This window comes from Armigeres subalbatus, chromosome 2 (assembly GCF_024139115.2).
Source record: "Armigeres subalbatus isolate Guangzhou_Male chromosome 2, GZ_Asu_2, whole genome shotgun sequence".
Classification (NCBI taxonomy): domain Eukaryota; kingdom Metazoa; phylum Arthropoda; class Insecta; order Diptera; family Culicidae; genus Armigeres; species Armigeres subalbatus.
In genome coordinates this window covers 12,501,539-12,520,139 of record NC_085140.1, presented here as the reverse complement: position 1 = coordinate 12,520,139, position 18,601 = coordinate 12,501,539, and the positions used below count along the sequence as shown (strand labels likewise).

The 18,601-nt window shown below is 42.5% G+C and overlaps 1 protein-coding gene across 1 annotated transcript in view; it reads right to left on the bottom strand.

The window, feature by feature from the left end:
• Positions 1 to 18,601, bottom strand: part of LOC134217770 (acid sphingomyelinase-like phosphodiesterase 3b) — a 352,324-nt gene that overhangs the window by 22,338 nt on the left and 311,385 nt on the right. The window contains exons 7-9 of the mRNA XM_062696588.1: positions 1,135 to 1,330; positions 960 to 1,069; positions 709 to 887 (exon numbers count right to left, since the gene is read on the bottom strand). Of these exons, the coding sequence (XP_062552572.1) occupies positions 709 to 887; positions 960 to 1,069; positions 1,135 to 1,330 (485 nt within the window). The remainder of the gene's footprint in view (positions 1 to 708; positions 888 to 959; positions 1,070 to 1,134; positions 1,331 to 18,601) is intronic.

Below are 18,601 nucleotides of genomic sequence, written 5' to 3'. Positions count from 1 at the left end.
AATATTACCCAACCTTATACTAAACCTTATTTCAAAATATAATGGTGGTCCTGAAAAGAATCGATTTATTTCCACTTATGTTCCTAACAGCAACAACTCGACCGCCATTCGATGATTCGGCGCTACGGACGCCATCGATTGCGAGATCCGCCGACGATGCAGATTGAAACACGGACGAAAACGATTGCCACCACCACCGTAGCGAAGAATGTTCTGCTGCACCACCACCGCTACGACAGCCTTCTTCGTTGGGACGCCCTGGTACGCTCTTCGTGAAATCCCGAATGCAACTGGCGCGTGAAACATGGGTATTTTTATACACAGGGAAAACGAAACAGTGGGCCAAAAGACCCGTACCTTACATCAATCTGATGTCCGTGTTGGGGATTCATGAACGGAATTGATTAATTCTGAAGTTTTAACCGGGTTTGGAACGAAAATAAATTTTCAATAGTTTTACGTTGCTAATCAATGGATTTGGCAAATTGCTGGGAAAGTTTCGAATCAATTGATAAGAAAATCTCTAAAATTCATTGAAAGATAAAAACGCTATTAGCGTTTGAAATCTCTTCTAATTTCGTGACGGTCTCGAATTTGGAAATTTCCGTTTTAATCCAACTCGTTTTAATTGTTACTCTAGTCTAGGTTTTGTTCTGCACAGATCTGCACAGATCTGCACAACTGCAATAATAATCCCTCAATACTTACTTGGCAAACTGTGTGTCGTCCGCATTGGTGAATCGGTCGGCCAGGTTGTGCAGAGCCACCGATGAAACCTCTCCCAGACCGTAGTAGTACGTTGTCAGGTTGTACTCCGGTTGCCACACCGCTTCGCCCAGCTGATTCGCCTGTTCCAGATCGAGATAGTACTGCGTGTAGTCCAGTACCTGCACAAGAACGGGAATCATGAAACAAAGGTTTATTAAGGTTGAATTACAAAACCAATCCGTGATTCTTACCTGTCCCGTATCGGTGTCAAATTTGTACAACCTCATCGCCGGGTTGTTCGACTCGGACATTTTCCGCGGTGTGATCGAGGGAGCGATCATCATCCACGAAATTGGTTTTCCTGTTTCCGTAAAATATTTTAAATTAATTAGCCGTTTCAAAAACCGGGAATGATTTCAAACCCACCGCTATCACTGTAGACCACCCGGAACGAGTCCGAATGCAGATGACCGAAGAACTGTCCCTGAATGATTTCCGAGTACTTTTTCACCAGACGCAGATAGCGCAGGTTGTTCTTCTCGGTGAAACTCGTGTGTCCGTACGGGATGTGGCCAATGTGCCGCTCGTCCGAACCAGGTGGTATATGTCCTACAATATATACCTGTAAGGGAAATGAAGAGCAAAGCAATCAATCAGAAATTGCAATCAAACTAATGTCCTCTGAAATATCAGTTGTTGTTTGATCCAAATAGGTAAGCGATTTCAATTCAATGACCGAGCCATAAAATTAAAGACCTTTCTCAACCGTTTCAATCAAACGCATAAAGCAATCCCATCAAAGCTGTTATCATCGTTCATCTACTCACCGCGTTGAGTGGTCTTTCGGGAGTAGAAAAGAGGAAACCCAAGTTCTTTATTCGGATTTCATGGATTGCCAAAGAAAATGAAACTAACATCACACCTAAAATGGGACGGCTCACCGGACAATAGGTCGGAGCGAAAAACCTTCCTCAGCAGACTCCCCGGAGGGATCGGTCCGGAATCGAACGACGGACGACCTTTCGGGTCTGTTATTTTTGTGTGCTTTCCCCATCAAGAGAACGAAACGAAACGAATATGGGTATCAATAAAAATGAAATAAAATCCGAGCGGCTTTGCTCCTGCCCAATGGCCATCCGACAAACATTCATCATTTTTCTTAGCTCAAGGCTTTCTGGGGTTTCTTTCGCAGACCACTTGCCGGGAACATGTGTAGGTGGTTGAACATTCAGAGGCGTGAGTAAAATGATTTGGAAAATGGGAAATAAACTCTTTCCTTATAGCTTTTTAATATTATGTTCAATAGCTTCTTCATAATGTACGAAGTTTAACAAAGTTCACTTTATTTGAATGGTTACGGAAGAATCTATCACAAAGTTGTTTTCTGAAAAATCTGTTTGCGAATAAGATGAATAAGATGTGAAAAGACTATAAGATCGTTTATTTGTCTTTCCTGTTATGTCTGTAATGAAACACAGATGAAATTTTCTAATAACAGGCGAAATGCGAATCTGTTGATATGTTCGCATTTTGTTGGTAGTTAATGGAAAGTAAATGAAAGACACAATTTCAAATCTCGTTTATTCGCATTTATATTTTTTTTTCTTGATGACTGTAGCTGGGTTGATTTAAATGAGGTGGTCTAAAGTGGTTTATTAGACTTGTAGCATTTTTCTGATACACGCATTTCATTTCATAAACCGAATATCTTTAACATCTGCCCCCAATAATTTTATTCGCACGCCCGTGCCATCATGTACCTACCAAGGCTTTTAAAATACTCGTCACCAAAAGGACGACTGTTTCTCGTCCACTTAGTTGAAATTGATCCTAAGCTCAATAAAAAGGGGTTTGGGCTCCCATTCCTTCTTCGCTGGAAGGAAACCCGAGAGTATGCGGATCGATTCGGTTGATCAAACAAAAATGACTAATGGATGCGAAGAACTTTACCAACCGAAACTAGCGCCGACACGTGCCACCACATGGATGGAAAAACATGTTGAACGAATATCCAGTATTTTATAAAATGCGGCAGAGATAACGACCTAAATCCAAGGTTGTGGGAATGGTGCTGCGAACTGGAGATATAAATTTTGTTCGGAACGTAGTCCGGAGCAGGGTTAAGTGTCAGTACGATAAACGGCTTGTATGAATTTTCAATCTGCATAAATTGTCGGGTGATCTGTTGAACTTTCTCGAGGTTTGACCCCATAAGCTAAAGCTCTTTAAATTGATTTCCGACACAGCGAGTCGTCTAATGCGCATTAACCACTCCATCAACGACCGTTTAATTATGCATGCGTCAGCACAGCGTTTCCACATTTGGGGATGACCAGTAACACCCTGCTGCAGCCCTACATATTTTTGAGACCCTTTCGTATGTTAAAAGTGCAAGGCAAGGTAAACATCAAAAGATATGTAGATATAAATACGATGATCACTAGAAGATTTGTTGCTAAATGACCATCGACGACGCCATCATTGCCACTCAATATCCTGTCGTCACTACGGTTCTAGTTGGTAGTAAGGAGAAAATTTGATTAAAAATGAAATATGCGATTCACTCACTTCACTGAGAGGCTACCGACGTCATCGTTGCAATGAATTTCCGTCACTTTCTAGAATATTCCTCTAAAATAATTTTCTGTTTCGAACAAATTAGATCAATGTTTGAGAACCCATTCTCTAGTTCAGCTTAGTTCTTATTCTTTCACCATCCGAACTTTGTGACACACCGCAGCAACTGAGTAGCATCAGGCTGCTAATGCAGTTTGAAAGGACAAACTACACTCTTCCCCTACTGCCCAGATGAATCATATGCATATCCACATTTTCATGAATTAATAAACTCAATTTGCTGTCTGACAAGATCCAACCCGTGACGCCCCACCACCACCCGTTCCGAACTTGATTGCCCCGTTTCCCTTCGGCAAGGGCGAGCCAAATCGGCTCAGCTTTCGAATTCGTGGAAGGCAGAGTGCCTTAAAGTGGCACCCGAACGCTTCCGACATCTGACCAATGAATTATTGAATCTGAAACAGATACGGCAGCAGCAGCAGCACACATAATCGTGCCAACATATCACTTCGTACTCATCCAGCCAACGTGTGGTGCAAACCGACCCGGACATTTGTGATTCAGAAAAGGATTACAATATATTTACGGAATTGTACATATGTATCGATTTCACATACGCAAATATAATTTTCATGGAAGCAATGAAAGCAACTTGTTTACAAAATAGGGAAGATCCCGAGTCGATTCAGTTGAAAGTGGTGCATATCATGTCCGTGTTTCGGATCACATGAAACTACAGCTACAAATAGATAGTCTTATAGGTGATGTACTTCAACTAATTGTTGGATGTTTTAATTTGTGACGAATAAAAACATGCTGAAACTAAAACTAGAAACGGCTGAACGGATATTGACGAATAATGGATTTTGAGTTTGGATGACCTTAACGTCCTCGTATAAGAATAATAAAAAGGGGGCAATAAGAATATTTTCTAAGAAACAAACAGAAGGCGTGTGGAGACGCGTGGTACATCGTAGGATAGTGTCGTTGGGAAAAACGCCCAACATAGGAGTACGCAGTGTAAAAGCGTGGCCAAAAGTATGTCAATCATTTTGTCGTCTGGAAATGCATTCAATAGAAACAGTAAAGTATATTTTTGTTCTTATGTTGTTTACATTCATCTAGCAGTGAAGTATGATCACTGGTGGCATCAGTTGTTGTTATTTTATTGAGCACCACTTGGCGCAAGAACGCTGGCTTTGAGAACTACAGCGCGCTTGCAACGAGTGGTGCCCACATCTGACTCTGACAGTGAGTTTGATCTTCCTTATGATAATCTTCATTCTTTCATTATAACTTATTATTTTTTCCGAAAAGATGTACTTTGTTTGTTTACTTCGACTAAATAAATTTGTCATCGGATCATGTTAAAGTCCCTGGATAATGTTTTGTATAATCAAATGGAGCAGATCTAATAAATACGAAATGCAAATCAACCGCTATGTTTCTTAATAATCTTAATATCCGAAAAATGCGTATGCTTTTATGGATCGGTGTATTCATCAAAGTCTCACTCTTGTTTGGAAGCGAAACATAGTTTATGTGAGGTTTGGCACTCAAAACCATGATTTTTTACTAGCATTTTTAAGTAAACTTCACTATATTAAAATAAAAATAAGTCACGATTGCGTGAATATGCGTGAAATATTTTTTGTGGAGCATATAAAGGAAACTCCAATCTTTCCAACGCTGACAATTGTGTTGCTTGGACTGGTTTGGAACCTGATCAAAAGTTTTATTTTGTAAAACAAATTATTGTCAAAGGGTAGAAAAAAACTAGCAATTAATATCTAGGTTATGGATCACCTGAAAACGGTTTCAGATCGAATCATGCTTTGAAACGTTATTCATACCCATATTGATTTTCATCCTAAAAATCATTAAAAATCAAGAAAAACCTGATAAAACGTGCACATTTTTCATTGCCCAATTGCGATAAAACTAGCATTGAAATTATGGTGAAGTTTTGACAGTCAGCATCGCTCACAAGTGATTAATATTGTTTCAAAAATCCTATGGCAAATTAGTATCACTATTGAAGAGTACAAAAACGAAAACGAATATGGAGAAATCTAATTTTTTTTGTTTTTGACTTTTGGCCAGGATTTGGGCTGAAATACTCTTCAGTGCAACGGCAAGCTCAAGCAAATGCCGGATAAACCCTAAAACGGTGTTTGATAGTGCTGAAATTGGTATCTAAATAGTAATTTTGGAGGCTTTGAAGTTTGGTTTGTAATCTGATATAGGCTATGTTATACAAGGACTTCATGATGTACAAGTCTTGATTTCTACAGGGGGCTTCATGTGTTTGTCAAGTTATTTTGAAGTGCTGTACATTTTCGTTATAATCTGTTTCATAGGTTTTCCCATTGGCGTAACTAATGAAAAATTCTAGGGGCGGCTAACTTTTTTTCAAACTATTCTATTTTAACACTCATAACACAGAAAGTTTACCATTTTCGCTCAATTCAACTAATGTATATTGTTGGTCTACCAGATATCAATGTAATGGACGACTTAAATATTTCAAATGATGTTCATCGACGCTCAGCCCTGGTTTAAAAATCTAGAAATCTCGTAGGATTTCTAAAATCCTTGATAGGTTCAGAAAACCATAGGTGTTGGGCTAACCGTAAATAGAATGTGAAGCACGATCCTGATTTTCAAAGGATTTTTTGATTTGCTTCGAACCTAGAATACATTATAAATTAAATATTGAATAAATTAGTTAGCTAAACTCTTTTCGCCAGCTTTGAATTCAGTGGCCTGACAATTTCTACGAGCTTTCAAACGGCGATCTAACCACAATAAACTAACGTTTCTTTTCTGTTAGAATAACTTCTAGGATGATTAAAAAATAATCAGTTTTACGTCGCAATACAACTTATTGGTCGTTAATTTTCAATTTAGTTAAAAAAAACAAATTAAGTTACATAGGAACATTTAACACATATTTTCTCTCAGTAAGTCTGTTTCACGCCTACTGAGACATTTTCACTGGTTTCATTGCTGCAGCGACAATAGGAGTTTAGAGAATTAAATAGTACGCGGAGTTTCTAAAATCCATCCGAAAGAATACAAAGTTCTTTCTTATTCAACTTTTAGTTAGGGGAACTGGGGGTAGGACGCCCACGTTAAGGAAAATGCCATTTTTATCAATGAAAACCACCATTTCAGCCAGTTTTCATCAGCGCATACTAAAGAACAGCATATCTGCGACTGACTACCGATGACAGATATCTAATTGTACATTTTATTGCACAGAAATTTGATTTTTAAAAAGCACCCGAAAAATATTGATTTTGAAACCATGCGGGGTGAGATGCGCCAGTGGATGGGTTAAAACGCGCATGTGTTTATCGTACTGATTTTCATTTTAATTGCCTACATTAAGGCAATTAACCGAATGTTTCAGCTGTTTCGGTCATACGAAATGAGCATGGGGCGTACTGCCCCACACCGACCTCAGAAGTTTGAAGGCCCATCAAATCGTTTTAAGACCAATTTTGACGACGATTTCGTGTGGAACATAAAGAACACGAGTAAGCAGCATGGCTCATGGCTCAATTTTCAATTTACCAATGAATAACAGCGATAGAAAGACTAAATTTCACCGAGCTAGAATTGCATCAAAACACGCAAAAATATTTTTTTCGAGTTTTTCATGTGTAACTAGAGAAAAATCATGAAATATATGTATCCAATGGCAATATTTTTCATTGATTCATCGTATAGACTATTTAAAATAATCACAATGGGGATATTTAACCTTATTCAGGGGTGGCGCGTTTTAACCCCTATGGGCGTGTTACCCCCACTTCCCCTACCTCTACTTGAAATCTAATAGTTTTACCGAACCTTTCTCAAGAAGCCTACAGTGATAATTAAAATGCGCTGCATCTTTTAGGATTGGTATTAGTTAGGAAGGTTGAGATCATACGCTCGATTTAGATAACAATTACTCACAAAACCCTGGAAAAACTTGAAAATCTCAAGAAATTGTCCATTATCCATTAAGTACTTATAATACTTATAAATAATATATTTTTTAATTTACTTGTTGATGAGGTATTTACTTTGGTATTTCATAAGTTATAACGTGTTTTGAGGGATCCAAATTTTGTCGTGAGCAAGCCTTATAACAATTGCTCGAAGTTCAAAAACTTGAGCGAATAGATTGCTGTAGTGTTTCGAAGAGAGTAATTGGATAATGAAGACAATGCTTTCTCTGCATTTACCCCCGTATATAATCAGTGGACAAGATATGCGTAATACTTATACAAAGTAACAAATTTCCTAGGGGGGGCTAGCCAGATCCTAGGTGGGGCTATAGCCCCCCCCTAGCCTCCCTGTAGTTACGCCAATACCGGGTCGGTAAAATGTTTATGGAGTATGTAATTTTGTATGCATAAACGAAGCATCTGAAAACATGGAAGATTTTAAAGTAAGTTATTGTTCACCGATGTGAAAAAATGCGTATATGAAAATTTATTTGTGCCGCAATATTTTTAAATTTCAAGGGAGTGTAGCTTGTTGAGGGCCTAGTTGCGTATTTCGCTCATAACGTTTTTTAAGCCAATATTATGCAGCGATATGATCACCAATGGAAAACTAGAGATCTTAGGTAAGTTTCCTATAAAGTATTCATACTGTTTTACAATGAGGAAAACAAATTTGGACTGTTCGTATGAAGTGTAGATTTTTGGCCAATTTTTTTTGGACCCGGTTTTGGGCCACATTTTAATCCGGGGAAGAGTCGTTTGGCCGATACCTATTCGGCCGAAAGCCATTTGGCCGAATATCACTAGGCCGAACAAACCATTAGGCCGAAACCCATCTGTCCGAAAGTCATATGACCGAAAGGGTCATTTGGCTGAAAGGGTCGTTTGACCGAAAGGGTCATTAGGCCGAAAGGGTCATTTGTCCGAAATGGTCGTCAGGCCGAAATGGTCATTCAGCCGAAAGGGTCATTAGGCCGAAAGGGTCGTTTGACCGAAAGGGTCATTTGGTCGAAAGGGTCATTTGGCCGAAAGGGTTTTTTGGCCGAAAGGGTTATTTGGCCGAAAAGGTCATTAGGCCGAAAGGGTCATTTGGCCAAAAAGGTCATTTAGCCGAAAGGGTCGTTTGGCCAAAAAGGTCATTTAGCCGAAAGGGTCATTTGGTCGAAAGGGTCATTAGGCTGGAATAATCAACAAGAGAGTACGGACCGGAACCATCGGCGAAGACCACTGCGACGAAAAGGGACTAGCGATTGGAAACTCGGTTCGTGGAACTGCAAATCTCTCAACTTCATCGGGAGCACACGCATACTCGCCGATGTGCTCAAGGACCGTGGATTCGGCATCGTAGCGCTGCAGGAGGTTTGTTGGAAGGGATCAATGGTGCGAACGTTTAGAGGTAATCATACCATCTACCAGAGCTGCGGCAACACACATGAGCTGGGAACAGCTTTCATAGTGATGGGCGATATGCAAAGGCGCGTGATCGGGTGGTGGCCGATCAATGAAAGAATGTGCAGGTTGAGGATCAAAGGCCGGTTCTTCAACTTCAGTATAATCAACGTCCATAGCCCACACTCCGGAAGCACTGATGATGATAAGGACGCATTCTACGCGCAGCTGGAACGTGAGTACGATAGCTGCCCAAGCCACGACGTCAAAATCATCATAGGAGATTTGAACGCTCAGGTTGGCCAAGAGGAGGAGTTTAGACCGACTATTGGAAAGTTCAGCGCTCACCGGCTGACGAACGAAAACGGCCTACGACTAATTGATTTCGCAGCCTCCAAGAATATGGCCATTCGTAGCACCTACTTCCAACACAGCCTCCCGTATCGGTACACCTGGAGATCACCACTGCAGACAGAATCACAAATCGACCACGTTCTGATTGATGGACGGCACTTCTCCGACATTATCGACGTCAGGACATATCGTGGCGCTAACATCGACTCTGACCACTATCTGGTGATGGTTAAACTGCGCCCAAAACTATCCGTCATCAACAATGTTCGGTACCGACGATCGCCGCGGTACGACCTAGAGCGACTGAAGCAACCTGATGTCGCCACTGCATACGCGCAGCATCTCGAGGCAGCGTTGCCGGAAGAGGGTGAGCTCGATGGGGCCCCTCTTGAGGACTGCTGGAGTACAGTTAAAGCAGCCATTAACGACGCAGCGGAGAACAACGTCGGGTATATGGGTCGAAGTCGACGGAACGATTGGTTCGACGAAGAGTGCAGACAGATTCTGGAGGAGAAGGACGCAGCGCGGGCGGTCGCGCTGCAGCAAGGTACCCGGCAGAACGTGGAACGTTATAGACGGAAGCGGAGACAGCAGACCCGCCTTTTTCAGGAGAAGAAACGCCGCCTGGAAGAAGCGGAGTGCGAGGAGATGAAACAGCTGTGCCGTTCTCAAGATACACGCAAGTTCTATCAGAAGCTCAACGCATCCCGCAAAGGCTTCGTGCCGCGAGCCGAAATGTGCCGGGATAAGGATGGCAGCATCTTGACGGACGAACGTGTGGTGATCGAAAGGTGGAAGCAGCACTACGAGGAACATCTGAATGGCGCTGAGAGTACAGGCAGTGAAAGTCAAGGCAGCGGAGGAGATGACTACGTCAGTTCAGCGGACGATGGAAGCCAACCAGCCCCCACCTTGAGGGAAGTTAAGGATGCCATTCAACAGCTAAAGACCAATAAAGCAGCTGGTAAGGATGGTATTGGAGCTGAGCTCATCAAGATGGGCCCGGAAAAGCTGGCCACTTGCCTGCACAAACTGATAGTCAGAATCTGGGAAACCGAACAGCTACCGGAGGAGTGAAAGGAAGGGGTTATATGCCCCATCTACAAGGAAGGAGACAAACTAGAGTGTGAGAACTTTCGAGCGATCACCATCCTTAATGCCGCCTACAAAGTGATATCCCAGATCATCTTCCGTCGTCTGTCACCATTAGTGAACGAGTTCGTGGGAAGTTATCAAGCCGGCTTCGTTGACGGCCGCTCGACAACGGACCAGATCTTTACTGTACGGCAAATCCTTCAAAAATGCCGTGAATACCAGGTTCCAACGCACCATCTGTTCGTTGATTTCAAGGCGGCATACGACAGTATAGACCGCGTAGAGCTATGGAAAATTATGGACGAGAACAGCTTCCCTGGGAAGCTTATCAGACTGATCAAAGCAACGGTGGATGGTGTGCAAAACTGTGTGAAGATTTCGGGCGAACACTCCAGTTCGTTCGAATCGCGCCGAGGACTAAGACAAGGTGATGGACTTTCGTGCCTATTGTTCAACATTACGCTAGAAGGTGTCATGCGGAGAGCCGGGTGTAACAGCCGAGGTACGATTTTCAACAGATCCAGTCAATTTATTTGCTTCGCGGATGACATGGACATTGTCGGCCGAACATTTGCAAAGGTGGCAGAACTGTACACCCGCCTGAAACGTGAAGCAACAAAAGTTGGACTGGTGGTGAATGCGTCAAAGACAAAGTACATGCTTGTGGGCGGAACCGAGCGCGACAGGGCCCGCCTGGAAAGCAGTGTTACGATAGACGGGGATACCTTCGAGGTGGTCGAGGAATTCGTCTACCTCGGATCCTTGCTAACGGCTGACAACAACGTTAGTCGTGAAATACGAAGGCGCATCATCTGTGGAAGTCGGGCCTACTACGGGCTCCAGAAGAAACTGCGGTCGAAAAAGATTCGCCACCGCACCAAATGTGTCATGTACAAGACGTTAATAAGACCGGTAGTCCTCTACGGACATGAAACATGGACAATGCTCGAGGAGGACTTGCAAGCACTCGGAGTATTCGAGAGACGGGTGCTTAGGACCATCTTTGGCGGTGTGCAAGAAGACGGTGTGTGGCGGCGAAGAATGAACCATGAGCTCGCCCAACTCTACGGCGAACCCAGTATCCAGAAGGTAGCTAAAGCCGGAAGGGTACGATGGGCAGGACATGTTGCAAGAATGCCGGACAGCAACCCTGCAAAGATGGTGTTCGCTTCCGATCCGGCAGGTACGAGACGGCGTGGAGCGCAGCGAGCGAGATGGGCAGACCAGGTGCAGAACGACTTGGCGAGCGTGGGGCGTATCCGAGGATGGAGAGATGCGGCCTCGAACCGTGCATTGTGGCGTCAAATTGTTGATTCAGTGTTATCTGTTTAGATGTTAACTAAATAAATGAAAAATATTTTTTTAAAGTGTTTCACTTTTATGCAATAAAAACTACGAGAACCATGGTCAAATAATGAAGTAAATCAACACCTCCTGATTCGAAATCCGTCCAATGTGGACGGATTTCGAATTAAAGGATCAAATTCCGTTCAGCTATTTGTTCACTTAATTTTTAAATCAAAGCATCACAATTGAATAGACTACAGTAATACCCCGATCTTATCACCCCCTTATGAATTTTGGGGTGATAAAGATATAGGGTATGTGACAAAATTGAAAAAAAAATTCCAATTTTTTAATTCATTCCACAAATATGAACAATTTTATGCCTTGGAAAGGCCAAATGTGTGAACGGTACCCGTTATTTCTTGTCGAAATTGCTTACACAATATTTTCCAGGTACTCAGAAGTCGTTCGTAATAAACTACAGGCGGTGAAAGTTATTTCATGAAAACCAATGTTGTTTGTGGTATTATTTACAAAAATAAAAAGAATGATAAAATTTTTTGGGGTGACAAAATCGGGTCGAAAACGTGATAAAATCGGGGTAGACAAAATCAGGGAGTAACAAAATCGGGTCAACACTGTATCACCGTAAATAGTTTAATACACACCTTGAGAAGCGATCCGTTTGATTTGTATTTCGATGAACCTACTTTATTCATTGCAAATTGCAATTTAAACCCAGGCACTTTTGGTACATGGCCAACACGCGAACAAATGGCACCTGAAACTCCGCGTTTGCAAGGTGGCGAATTGTTTTAAATTTTTGTTATTTTAATTTCAAAGCCTACTTTCTATTAAAATGGTCAAGAATTTAACTGACAAGTACTGAGACGAGACCTGCAAAGACGCTGCTTCTTTTCCCTTGTTTTGACACTTGTTCTTCTTTTCTTCACAGTTGACCATCGAGTTTCAACTGTTTCCTTGACTGTTTCACGTAAGCCCCGGGTAGATTTCTCTGAGCAAATTTAATTTATTGATAGCTGAATTTACAGCATCCCATCCAAAAATTATACGTAAAAAATTGCCATTTCTTTGATTGCTATGAACAACTTGTTGTTAACTATACGAGCAATATTATCGGTTCACAATGGAGGCACATTGCATCTCATGTAACCATTCCGTTTCATTTTACTTTATTCTGCGCGTTCTTGTCAGAATAAAGAATACCAGCATAAGTCGCAGAAAAGAGTTCTTGTTTAGATGCATGTACATACTTAACCCTTTCAGAGATAATTCAAAATCTCTGTGAAATAAACAGTCAACCAAATGCTTATCGTTTTCATTTAAAAAAAAGCATAAATCAACAAAGAGATCTCCCTATTTGTGACTATCCATGACTTAGTTTAGCTCCCTATCCATAACTGACTGCTCCCTTTGTGGTTGCCAGTCCATGGTTGAAGTGATTCAGCAAAATTGATAATCTAATCTAACAAATAGGATCGTACTTCCTGTTCCTAACGCAAACATCGTAAAACTGATAAAAGCAGTATCAATAAGAGAGAAAAGTTATTCGACTGCCTATGAAAAAACTACGCGGTTTCCAAATATTCCGGTACAAACTTTCTCAAACAGGTTTCAATTTTCTCAAAAAGTATGGAAAAGGTTGGAATGTGATATGACAGATTCAGATACCATTTTGAACACTCTGCTGCTCATATGCAACGATACCTGTGAAAGACGCGAATGATCAGTTATTGACCGACCCAACTGACCAGCTGAAACGCTGGTTCGAGCACTTCGAACAACTTTTTCAAGTGCCAGCCAGGCCATCACCACCTCGGCATGATCTGCCTAGGATCCGACGTATAACACGTGTCAATACCGAAGCTCCATCACTGCTAGAGATTCAAACAGCCATTCAAAGCATGAAATCGAATAAAGCCCCAGGGGTCGACCGCATATCAGCCGAGATGCTCAAAGCTGACCCCATGACATCCGCTCAACTACTGCATCGTTTATTTCGTAATATCTGGGACACCGCAACTTTCCCGGTCGACTGGATGCAAGGTATCTTACTGAAGGTGCCCAAAAGGGTGACCTGACTGTATGCGATAACTGGCGAGGCATTATGTTGCTGTGTACCGTTCTCAAAGTTCTGTGCAAAATTATCCTAGCCCGGATTCAGGAGAAGATCGATGCGACTCTCCGGCGGCAGCAAGCCGGATTCCGTGCCGGAAGATCCTGTGTGGACCATATTGTCACGCTCCGCATCATTTTGGAGCAGGTCAACGAATTCCAAGAGTCCCTTTACTTGGTATTCATTGACTACGAAAAAGCTTTCGACCGTCTCAATCACGAGAATATGTGGGGCGCCCTGAGACGCAAGGGGTTCCTAGGAAAATCATCGGCCTCATCGAAGCACAGTACGAGGCCTTTTCGTGTAGAGTGCTGCACAATGGGGTCCTGTCCGACCCTATCCGGGTCGTAGCTGGTGTGAGGCAAGGATGTATTCTATCACCGTTACTGTTCCTCATCGTAATCGATGAGATTCTGGTAGATGCGATTGACCGTGAACCAAACCGCGGGCTGTTATGGCAGCCTATAACCATGGAGCACCTAAACGACTTCGAATTGGCGGATGACGTTGCACTACTCGCGCAACGGCGCTCTGATATGCAGAGTAATCTCAACGACCTTGCCGATCGCTCCTCCTCGGCAGGTTTAGTCATCAACGTCAACAAAACCAAATCGTTGGATGTAAACACGGTGAATCCTTCCAGTTTCACAGTAGCCGGGCAACCAGTGGAGAATGTTGAAAGCTTCCAATATCTTGGTAGCCAAATGGCGTCAGACGGCGGTACCAAGATCGACATAGGCGCACGGATCAAGAAAGCAAGGGCTGCCTTTGCGAGTTTAAGAAATATCTGGAAAAACAGGCAGATAAGTGAACGCACCAAAATACGAATTTTCAACTCTAACGTGAAATCTGTGCTGTTATACGCTAGCGAAACATGGTGTGTATCAGTGGAGAACACTCAACGGCTGCAGGTGTTCATTAACAGATGCCTGCGGTATATAATTCGGGCCTGGTGGCCTCACAACTGGATCTCAAACAACGAGCTCCATCGTCGTTGTCACCAGAGGCCGATAACAACAGAAATTCGGGATCGGAAGTGGGGCTGGGTCGGGCACACTTTACGTAGGGGCGGAAACGAAATCTGTAAGCAAGCATTAGACTGGAACCCAGCGGGACATCGCAGCAGAGGCAGACCCAGAGGCTCATGGCGGAGAAGCCTCAATAAAGAAATAAAAGAAGTCGACCGAAATCTAACCTGGCAACAGGTTAAAGCGATAGCCGGGCATCGCTCAGGATGGAGATCTTTGAAGTCGGCCCTTTGCACCACCGGAGGTGTACAGGATCCATAAGTAAGTTAAGTAAAGCTGCTCATATTAAATGATGTTGCATCATCGTTTCAAAGTTTGTTAGATATTTTAGTTATTTTAACAAACATCCTTTGTTAGAAACACCGTTGAACTCTGTAACATAACATGATTTAAATCTGTTATTCTCTCCGACTTAGAAGTAGAAACAAGGAGATGTAATTAATTTTCGTTTAAATTTTTCACTGTAAGGATGTAATTGGCACCGCTATTAGTCATTGAAATATATCATTCCTTCCGTTTGCAAATGAAAAGAATTGACCAAACCCAACCATCCATTCAGTTTCGACTTTTGTGCCCAGTCCGTGATACATTTGAAGGATAGCCGATAAACAAGTTATTGTCCTTCTAAAGAAGTGATCCATAAAAAAAACACAATGGTTAAATCAAACACCCCAAATGACCCACGAAGATAACGCAGATTGCGATAGAAAATCTTTCGTACAAAGAAATCCAATTTCACCCAATTGTTTTCCACTTCTGCTGTGTCTATCATTCCCTAATTCCATTCCGCCAGACAAATTATATTGCCTCCTAACTAATCTCGCAACCACAACCGCTCCCAACCGGAATGACCTTCCGAACAGTCTACGGAAAGTGCGAAGCACGTTTTTGTGTCTTATCAGAACCCCGGCTGCAGGCTGACGGGATGACACCGGACAGAATGGCTCATGGAAAATGACCGAAAGTTTCGGTCAGATGGTGAACTCTCGGAGAAACTTTATTACCTCTAGGCGCAGTAGGTTCGTCTATCGGCCCGCCGGAAAACTTGTCTGCTCGAGATTTTCGTGACAAAACAACCAACAAAGAATAGACCCGTCTCTCACCGGAAACCTTCTTCATTAGAAAATCAGACGGAAAAATTCCTTCATCTATCGCACCGGATCTGGCCGACCCGGTCCAATTCGCGCGATTACCTTCTGATTCTGAACCGCAATTTTCGCTGTCGAAATTTTACAGCAAGCATTAAACTTTTCCCGAGAAGGATGAGTTTACGATACGGGAAAAAAAAACAACAAACTTATTATCGCAAAGTTCGAGGGCCCTCTCGCGACCCGTCCATTTTTATCATGAGGCGGAACATTATCTTGAGAAGTCGCGCCCATCATCGCCGCCGTTCATTCGTTCGTGATGGAGTTCAATCAGTGCGCCGCGATGGAAAAACTCTTCTGTGTTTCTTTGCAGGGAAGCTCGGTCTTTGCTTTGTGATGGAAAAGTTCCCCCGGGTTCCCGCGGTGGTACAATGAGGTTTGGCGAAATGACAGGTGGTCACAATCTGGACAAATATTATTTCTCATTTATTATGGATGGCTAACCTTAGGATTGGGGTCCTTCTTGGCCTAACGGTTGGACACGTGGCTACAAATCCGCATTATAAAGAACAGCATGATATAAGGTAAGAATCATTATTGCGATGTAAGATAAAGCGGCCCATTTTACGTTACGGTTTTCAAACAACTTTCGGTCGATTCAACCATAACTACTCGAAATTAACACTAAGGCTTCGGTCCGATTCGCGAAATAAAATCAAATTAATCTTAAAAGTGACAGTTCAGAAATTATAAAATCCCCCGGTTTAAGAAGCGGTATCCTGCTCAACTGAAACTCAAGCTGTTGAATGATGACATCAACCAATCTTTATCTTCTAAATACCTTGGGGTCGTGTTTGATTCCAAATGTACCTGGAAACTCCACATTGAGTATTTGATACAAAAATGCCGGAAAAGGATCCATTTTCTACGTTCTATCTCCGGAACATGGTGGGGTGCTCACCCGGAAGACCTCATCAAACTCTATAGAACGACTATTCTCTCTGTTTTAGAGTATGGCTCCTTCTGCTTCCTCTCAGCAGCTGATTGCCACCTGATCAAATTGGAACGTGTTCAGTATCGTTGTTTGCGTATTGCCCTTGGCTGCATGCATTCAACGCATAACATGAGCCTGGAGGTGCTTGCTGGAGTCACTCCTTTAAAGCACTGTTGCTGGGAGCTCTCACTTAGAATACTCATCAAATGTGGAACAAGTAACAAACTTGTTCTAGATAACTTCGATAATATGCTTGAACTAACTTGTCGTTCAAGATTCCTGAGAGTTTATCTCAACTACATATCATCAGATCTTTGTCTTCCGTGTTATAATCCCCCTCGAGTTCACTTCGCCAACGACAGTTCCTCAATTGTATACGATCTGTCCATGAAATATGCTATTCAAGGAATACCAGATCATCTTCGACAAATATCTATTCCCTCACTTTTTTCTGAAAAATATGAACATGTCAATTGCAACAACAGATATTTCACTGATGGTTCTCGCATCAACGGATCCACTGGCTTCGGTGTTTTCAATGTAACTTCAACCACCTTCCAAAAACTTCAGGAACCATGTTCGGTTTATGTTGCTGAGCTGGCAGCAATTAACTTCGCTTTGGGGATAATTTCCAATCAGCCCGTAGACCATTATTTCATCTTCTCGAATAGTCTTAGTTCTATCGAGGCACTCCGGTCGATGAAACCTGTTAAGCACGCATCTTACTTTCTCTCAAACATAAGAGAGCAGATGCGTGTTTTGGTCGAAAGATCATTCAAGATTACCTTTGTTTGGATCCCATCTCACTGCTCAATCTACGGCAATGAGAAGGCAGACTCGCTGGCAAAGGTGGGCGCACAGGAAGGTGAGGTTTATGATAGACAATTATCGAGCAACGAGTTTTTCCCATTAGTCCGTCAGAGTACTCTTCAAAGTTGGCAAAAGAATTGGACACACAATGAACTCGGACGGTGGCTATTTTCCATAGTTCCAAAAGTTTCTGGGCGAGCGTGGTTCAGAGGTGAGGACTTAAGTCGAGGCTTCATTCGCGTGATGTCGAGACTTATGTCCAATCACTATTCACAAAACGCACATCTGTACAGAATAAACCTTGTCGATAGCAACTTATGTAGGTGCGGAGCCGGTTGTGATGACATCGATCACGTAGTTTGGTTCTGCTCGGAAAATGACGCCTCCAGAGAGCGACTATTGGATACTCTAGTGGCCCGAGGTAAACAACCCTTCAGGGAAATTCGAGGTGTTTTAGGGGATCGTGATGCGGTCTATATGCAGGCCATTTATAGTTTCATTTGTGATTCTGACATCAAAATCTAGAAAAATATATTAAGCTCTTTTAGTGGAATGTATTAAACCGTCTAAGACGAATTAAGTACTGTCCATTTAATTCCACTAGTTAATTTTCGTTATCTTTGCAGATACGTATTTCGACCACAACTGTGTGGTCGTCTTCAGTGTCTTGTACTCGACTCGACTTCCGAGTACAAGACACTGAAGACGACCACACAGTTGTGGTCGAAATACGTATCTGCAAAGATAACGAAAATTAACTAGTGGAATTAAATGGACAGTACTTAATTCGTCTTAGACGGTTTGATCAAAATCTAATTTTTTTTTCTTCTGTCAAAGTTTTTTTTTGTACTGTCTCTGTCTCTATGTTCCGTAGATCTCCGTTACTCAGGCCATCCGGAAGATGCTCCCAGTAGAACCAATCCTCGAGCACGACGACACGCCACATCGTCCCTTACGCCAAATGCCCGGATGAGCAGCCGAAATTCCTTGATTCCGAATCCTAAGCCTCGTCCATCCTTTAATATTGTAAACTAACCTCGAGTCACCACGAGTACGCTGGCTCCTATCCCTCTCTTACTAACTGAAAAAAATGACATTGATTGTATATATCACAAAGAAATATGGCTCCGTAA